Source organism: Propithecus coquereli, unplaced genomic scaffold (genome assembly GCF_000956105.1).
Source record: "Propithecus coquereli isolate 6110/MARCELLA unplaced genomic scaffold, Pcoq_1.0 Scaffold53, whole genome shotgun sequence".
NCBI lineage: Eukaryota > Metazoa > Chordata > Mammalia > Primates > Indriidae > Propithecus > Propithecus coquereli.
In genome coordinates, this window is record NW_012151174.1 from 1,446,465 (window position 1) to 1,453,791 (window position 7,327).

At 51.2% G+C, this 7,327-nt stretch overlaps 1 protein-coding gene across 2 annotated transcripts in view; it reads right to left on the bottom strand.

Annotated features, from left to right (window-relative positions):
* Positions 1–7,327, bottom strand: part of SUPT5H (suppressor of Ty 5 homolog (S. cerevisiae)) — a 27,706-nt gene that overhangs the window by 6,844 nt on the left and 13,535 nt on the right. For both annotated transcript variants that reach the window (XM_012657029.1, XM_012657030.1), the window contains exons 11-18: positions 5,369–5,620; positions 3,826–3,915; positions 3,659–3,729; positions 2,057–2,162; positions 1,771–1,864; positions 1,544–1,680; positions 460–615; positions 207–353 (exon numbers count right to left, since the gene is read on the bottom strand). In XM_012657029.1, the coding sequence (XP_012512483.1) occupies positions 207–353; positions 460–615; positions 1,544–1,680; positions 1,771–1,864; positions 2,057–2,162; positions 3,659–3,729; positions 3,826–3,915; positions 5,369–5,620 (1,053 nt within the window). The remainder of the gene's footprint in view (positions 1–206; positions 354–459; positions 616–1,543; positions 1,681–1,770; positions 1,865–2,056; positions 2,163–3,658; positions 3,730–3,825; positions 3,916–5,368; positions 5,621–7,327) is intronic.

Consider the following 7,327-nt stretch of genomic DNA (forward strand, 5'->3'; position numbering starts at 1 on the left):
GCGCCCGGCCAGGCCCATTTTACAGGATGTGAAAATGAGGCAGAGAGAGGATAAATGACTTGCCACTTGCCCAATATCACAGAGCCAGGCATGAGTGACAGAGGCAGGTCTGGGTTCTTAGCTACCATGCTCTGCCACCTCCCGGGACTGGAGCTTGAGGGAGAAGTCCGCTTAAAGTAAGCCCCGCCGCGGAACAGAACACACACCTGGAAGGTCTCCCGTTCCAGTCGCACGATGACACCCACAGTCTGGGGGTCCAGCTGTACCAGCTCACCCCATTCATGCTGGCCCCCAACATCCACACCTGATGCTGTCTCCGAGCAGAGCTGCAGGTCCCGGGGCAGCACCTTCAGCTGTCAGGAGGTACGGCACGAGGGGTGAGGCAAGGTCCCAGTGGCTTGCCTGCCGGGGTCTCCTCTTGGCATGCATGCCCGCCACCCTACCCTTCCACCCAGCTACCTCATGCATGGTGAGGTCGGAGAAGAGGATGACAAAGTTCTCCTCCACCCGCACAATGAGGCCCGTGTCGCCTTCAAATCGGCCGGCAATGACCTTCACGTGGTCCCCCATCTTGAAGTATTTCCGAAGTTCCTGGGCCGGGAACTCCAGCATGTCCTGGGGAATTGGGTGTGGGGACAGCCAGCAGGTGAGGGGAACCCACGATATCCCACCTGCTCCCCCCATCTTCAGAATCCACTCATGTTCTTGGAAAAGACCCTGGCCAAAACCCACTCCAGCCTCACACCACCCACACACAGACGACCTCTCAGACCAACCCAAGAGGCAGCTGACCCAAACACAGGACAAGAACCTGGACAACCCTTTACCCCATGAAGAGACACCCAGCTCTCGAGATATAGGATGCCTGCCTGGACCCAGAGACAGCCTGCCCGACGGACACAGGACACCAAACTAGACAACTGCTCAGACGCACCAGGAGACGGCCTCGCCCCAGACACACACAGACTCCCTGTCGCAAGCAAGCGAAGCCAGGCACCTGCCTCGGGTTACACCATGGTTCGTCAGACTCTCAACCCAACACAGACCCAGGTATCTTGCTCTTCAGAAACAAAAGAGTCAAGTCACCCTCCAGTGACAGACACAACCCCGGCCACACATCAGGACACACCCCTTGGATGCCCATTTCTTCCGCCCTTAAACAGCCACAGGCAAGCGAGACACACACTATCCTCCCTCAAAACCCAAGATATGTTATACTCATGGTTTAAAAAAAAAACCAAAATAAAAAACAAAAGACTCCCAGGATAGAAGTGCTGAATACACACCCCACACATGTACAGCACAGTTGCTCCCAAAGACACACACCCAGCAGTCCCCTGGAGACAGGACCCACACGCTGGGCCTCCAGAAACGTCATCAGACGTCCCTTTCCCCAAATCACAAAAGCAGCCTGCACACGCGTTGCCCCATCAGACGTACCCTCTCGGGCACCCAACAGCACGAGGAAGGCCTAGACATGTGCTCAGACGCTCTGACCCCTGCCTCTCAGACCCGCATGCCCTGGGGAACCCTGGGTGCCCACCTTGAGGTCCTCGTGCTTGGGCATGATGGTGATCTTGTTGCCGTCCACGCTGAGGATCTTGCCCTGCAGGTTGATGAGCTCACCCTCACAGACCTCCACATTGTCCCCAGGTTGGAAGTTGTGTTCCCGCTCCTTCCCTGCGGGGACAGCCATAAGGCTGACCTGGGGGCTGCCTGCTATGGGCCGCCCTCTCCTCCTTGGCCTGGGTTACAGATGGGGTCACACACCTGTGCTCTCAGTCACCACCTCCAGGTCGATGCCCTCTGGCTGGTCCTCAAACTTCTCCAGCTCCGAGAGCGTGGGCTTCACACCCTCCGTGATCTGAGTCCCCGGGGGGAGCAGGACGAGGAAGAGGAAATGGACCAAGGTCAGTGCAACAGGCCAGCTGAGTGGGCTGGAGAGACCATGAGAACTATTCCCCTGGGGACACTGCCGACTTGAGGAGTGCCCGGGACTGCGGGTGGGGAGAAAGCTTGCCCCGCCCCCATTATCAATGCCCCCCAGGACCCTCACCACAGCAGACATGGCGAAGCTCTTGAACAGAAAGCCCTTCCGGCTGTAACGGTTCCCCTCGAAGATGAGGAAATCACCATCAGAGGCAACATCACCCCCCAGGGACCTGAGATTTTGTGGGAGAGATGAGAAAGGGGCGTCAAGAAGATAATATTGCTGTCCCTCGGTCTTCTCAGGTGGCAAAGGGGGGAGAGGACCACAGGGGGACTGGCCCAGCCCAGCACACACCCTCTCGGGGAGAGTGACTGCTCACAAACCGCAAAGTCCCCACCCACTGCCCCTTCCCTGCTCCATCTTTCATCAGAGCCCTGGCCACCATCCGATGAGCTAGCGTCTGATCTGTCTTCCCAACTAGTGAGTCAGCTCCAGAAGAGCAGGAATTACCACTCACTGCCATTTCCCCCATTACACCAACAACAGTGGCCAGCACCATGTAATGCTCAGTAAATATTAGCTGAACAAAATATTATCATCAGACAGCGATACCAGTTAATATTCACAGCAGACTCAGCCTGGCCTGTGCATTCACGACCTCACTGACTCCTCCTCAAACCCCGTGACATCAGTAATATGCTCCTTGTTTTCTAGGTGAGGGAACGCAGGCTCATGGAGCTGACGACACACACCCAAGGTTGCTGAGCCAGCGAGTGTGACTGTCAGGATTCAAAATCGGGTGGAGGGACTCCCACGCCTGTGCCTTAACTATACTGCCCTGGTCTGTCTGTGCCCCTTGGCCCTGCACGTGGGGTGGGGACCATTAGTTCTTGCCCCATGTCTCCTGAGTGGGGAAGGAAAGTCACCACCACGCCCCAAAAGAGAAACGCATGGGAGGAACAGGTCAAGTTCCTCCTGCTGCACAACCACCTTCCCCACGTGATGAATCTGGGAGAAGGGATCATGCTCTGGGCAGGTCGAGGGCCTATGCCGAGCAGAGACTGGGGCTGTAAAGGGGCCCAACGCAGGCACGGGAAGTATGAGCAAGGCCCTCGGGTGCAGACTGAAAGGTGCACTCATCGCCTTTATCACAAGGCGCACCTGACTGGCCGGCTCACACAACTGCTTCCAGAACAGGACCAGAGGGAAGAGTGTCACCGGCACTTTGTTTCTCCATCTGCCCCCTGCTCTCCTCATTGGAGCCCCAGGCTGGCCCCAGGCTGGCCCTAGGCTACTCCAATTCTCCTCCCAGCTGGGGGGGCCAGGGAAGACATCCTGAGGGTAGGGGGCTGTCTACCCGCATCTTAGGTGCGCATAAGATCAGGGAAAGAGACTTTATAAAGCCTGCCATGATCGCTAAGTCCCATTTCAATATCTGATACCACGAACCACATGTACCACGTGCTGAGCGCTGCTCTGGGCACACTTGCATATTAATTCATTTAATTCTCACGACTCTGGGAAGCAGGGGCTGTTATCGCCAGTCTTGACAGCAGAGGACACTGAAGCACAGCGATGTGTAGTAACTCGCCTGAGGCCACACTGCCAAGCTAACCACTCAAACTCAACCTGTGGAGGGGCCCACCCCCAGGAGGAACCTGCAAAAGGCACACTCTACACCATAGGCTCTGGGGACCCATCCCAGCCAGCCCCCAGGGACACTCTCACCTGATCTTCTCAGCATCAAACAGCCTCTGTGGAGGCCGCTTAAACTTCTTCCTTTTGGCAAACCAGTCTTTCTATGGAGGAAGGGGCGTGGGTGGGACGGTGAGGGACAAGGGCTTGGCCACCAGCGGGGATCCTGCACAGCCCCACCCAGCACATGCCCACGGTACCAAGCTCATGCGGGCCTTGATGCGGTCGTAGTCGATGCGGGGGATCATCTTCAAGGAGATGGTGTTCTGGCTGGGCTCCACGTAATCCACCTGAGCAGGGCAGGCAGGAGGTCAGTAGGGGCCCGGCTCTCCCTCCTTGACCCTAGACACAGGAAGGGCAAGGAGATGCCAGGAAGGGGAAGGGACAGAGGATGATGGGGAAGAAATCAGGGGGCTGACAACCCCCGAAAGTCCTTCTCTAGCCTGACTGTCTCCCCTCAGCCCTGGCGCTGAGTATCTACTGCCTGCTTGACATCTCCACTTGGATGTCTACAAGGTCCCTCAAATCCAGGACAACCACAGCTGAACTGCTGACTTCCCCCAAACCTGCACCTCTCCCTGCGTCTCCACTCCATGCTTCCTTCAGCCCAGGCACACAACCTGGGAGCCATTTTCGACCCCTTTCTTTCCTACACCCATATCGAACCTGTCAGCAAATCCTGTCCGTTCTGCTTTCCAACTATCCGACCTCTTCCCCTCTTCCACTATAGCCTGAGCATCCCAAATCCAAAAATCCAAAAATCCAAAATCCAAAATGTTCCAATGAGTATTTCCTCAAAAAAGTTTTGTATCCTGGAGCATTGTGGATTTTGGATTTTTGGATTTGGGTTGCTTAACTGGTTTAGTATAATGCAAATATTCCAAAATCCTAAAAAAAAAAATCCAAATCTAAAACACTTCTGGTCCCACCCGCATTTCGGGTAAGAGACACTCAACCTGTACTACAACCTGGGTCCCGTCCCACCAGCACCTGCCACCAGGGCTATGGCAGCAGCCTCCTCACTGGTTTCCCTTGCTACTACCCACGGCCCCATCCAGGCTATTCCGGGGTCTCTCAGCCTGCACACCATTGACCTTTTGGGCCAGGTAATGCTTTGCTGTGGGCGCTGTCCTGTGCATTGCTGGATATTACTAGCATCCCTGTCTTCTACCCGCTAGAGGCCAGAATCATCAACCCCCTCATACCAGCTGACATAACCAAAAATGTCTCCAAACATTGCCAAAGGCAACATCACCCTTGCTTGAGAACCAGTGGTCTTAACACAGTCACCAGAGAAATTCTATTAAAACCAAAGTGAGACTGTGTCCCTTAGAGCCCTCCCATCTTATTCCAGTAAACACCAAAGCCCTACAATGGGCTGTAAGGCCTTGTCGCCTCCCTGAGCTCATCTCCCGTCATTCTTGCCCTCAGGCTCACCCTGCTTCAGCCAGTGATGGTCCCATCTCACATGCTGTCCCTTCTCCCTACAGTACTCTTCCCCAAGAATTCCGCATGGCTCACTCCCTCACCTCCTTCAGATCTTTACTCAAAATGCCTTTGAACACGCACAGAAGATGGCCATCCATTTCCTGTGTGCTCACAACAAAATCCAGGCTCTGCTTCACCTAATCTGAGTGGGGTTCTGTTCTCTGCAATAGAAAGGGGGTTGGGAAGGACAAAAGGAATAGAGGGGAGGACAGAAGAGAGAAGCCCTGGCCCCTTCGGCCGCCCCGCTCCTGGCACCTGAGCGATGTCATCCTTGTAAATGCCCCGCTTGAGGCGGACCCAGGACTTTGGTTTCAGGTTGGCCACCTCCTTCACCACCTTGAGCACGTCTGTCATCTCCTTGATGGGCACCATCTGCTGGTTCCAGTAGCCAAGCCGCAGGTTGCCCACACCCTCAATGGCCTGCTTCACGTGGGTCTGCTTGTAGGCCTCCACGTAGATGTAGCCCTTCACATGCTCTGGTGCCACTACTGACTTAATCTGCAGGGGCTGCAGGGTGAGCCGGTGGAAGGAGGCAGTGAGACACGACTGCTAATAACAGTAACGACTGCCGCTCATCAGCAGTCCCTCTGCCGGGAATCTAGCCCACAGAAACATGCCAGCACAATGACACGGACACGAGGCTATTCCCTGCAGAATTATTTATTATAGCAAACAAACAAGATTAGAAACTTAAAACTGCCCAAAAAGAGAGATTGGTTAAATTATGGCTCAACCAGACCATGAAATACAGTATAGCACTTAAAAAAAGCAAGGAGAGGAACCTATATGTACTAGGATTAGAAAATATGTATCCAACATACATGATATGTAAAAAAAAAAGCAATCAGAACCAAAGAGAGCTGGCATAGTTATATCAGACGAAGCATACATTAAGACAAAAATTATCAGAGACAAGGAAGGACATTTTGTAACAGTAAAAGGTAAAAGAGTCAATCCATCAACAAGATTTAAGAATTATAAACATACACGAAACTGTTGACAGAGCCTCAAAATATATGAAGCAAAAACTAACGGAAATGAAGGCAGGAATAAACAATTCAACAGTAACTGAAGACTAAAATACCCTGCTTACAATAATGGACAGAACAACCAGATCAACAAGGGAAGAGAACACGTGAGCAACACTATAAACCAACTAGGCCTAATGGACAGCTATAGATAGAACACTCCACCTAACGACAGCAGAACACACATTCTTATCAAAGGCATACTGACCACTCTCCTGGATAAACCTCATTAGGCCATAAAACAGGTCTCAATAAATGTAAAAAGATTGAAATCACATAAAGGACATTCTCCCCCCACATGGAATGAAACTAGAAATCAGTAACAGAAAGATTTAGGAAATTCACAAGTATGTGGAAACACACTCCTAAATAACCAATGAGTCAAAGAAGAAAATATTTTGAGATGAAGGTAAATAACAACACAACATACTTATGGGATGTGGAGAAAGCTGTGCTTCGAGGTAAATTTATAGCAGTAAAGACCAATTTAAAAAAAGGAAAAAAAAATCTCAAATTGATAACCTCATATTGACATTTCAGGCTAGATGAATAAAATAACCTCACCTTCCACTTTAAGAAACTAGGAAAGGAAAAGGAAACTAAATCCAAAGCAAGCAGAAGGAAAGAAATAATAAAGATAAAAATGGAAGTGAAACAGAGAATAGAAAAACGATAGAGAAGACTGTCAAAACCACGTTGATTCTTTGAAAACATGAAACAAATTTAACAAATCTTTAGCCAGACTGACCAGGAAAAAACGATAAAAGACTTAAATTACTAAAATCAGGAGTGAAAGAAAGGACACTACAAGCAATCTTACAGAATAACGTGAACTACTGTATGCCAACAAATCAGACGCCTAGATGAAATGAACATATCTGTAGAAAAACACAAGTTACCAAAACTGACTAAGAAGAAATAGAAAATATGAATAGACCTACAAGAAGTAAAGACATTGAATTAGTAAAACTTAGGAAAGCAACATATAAAAAGGATTATACACCATGTCCAAGTGGGATTAATTCCATAAATAAAATATTGGTTCAGCTTGGGCGCGGTGGCTCACACCTTCAATCCTAGCACTCTGGGATGCCGAGGTGGGAGGATTGCTTGAGGTCAGAAGTTCAAGACCAGCCTGAGCCAGACCTGCCTCTACTAAAAATAGAAAAAACGAGCTGGGCTTGGT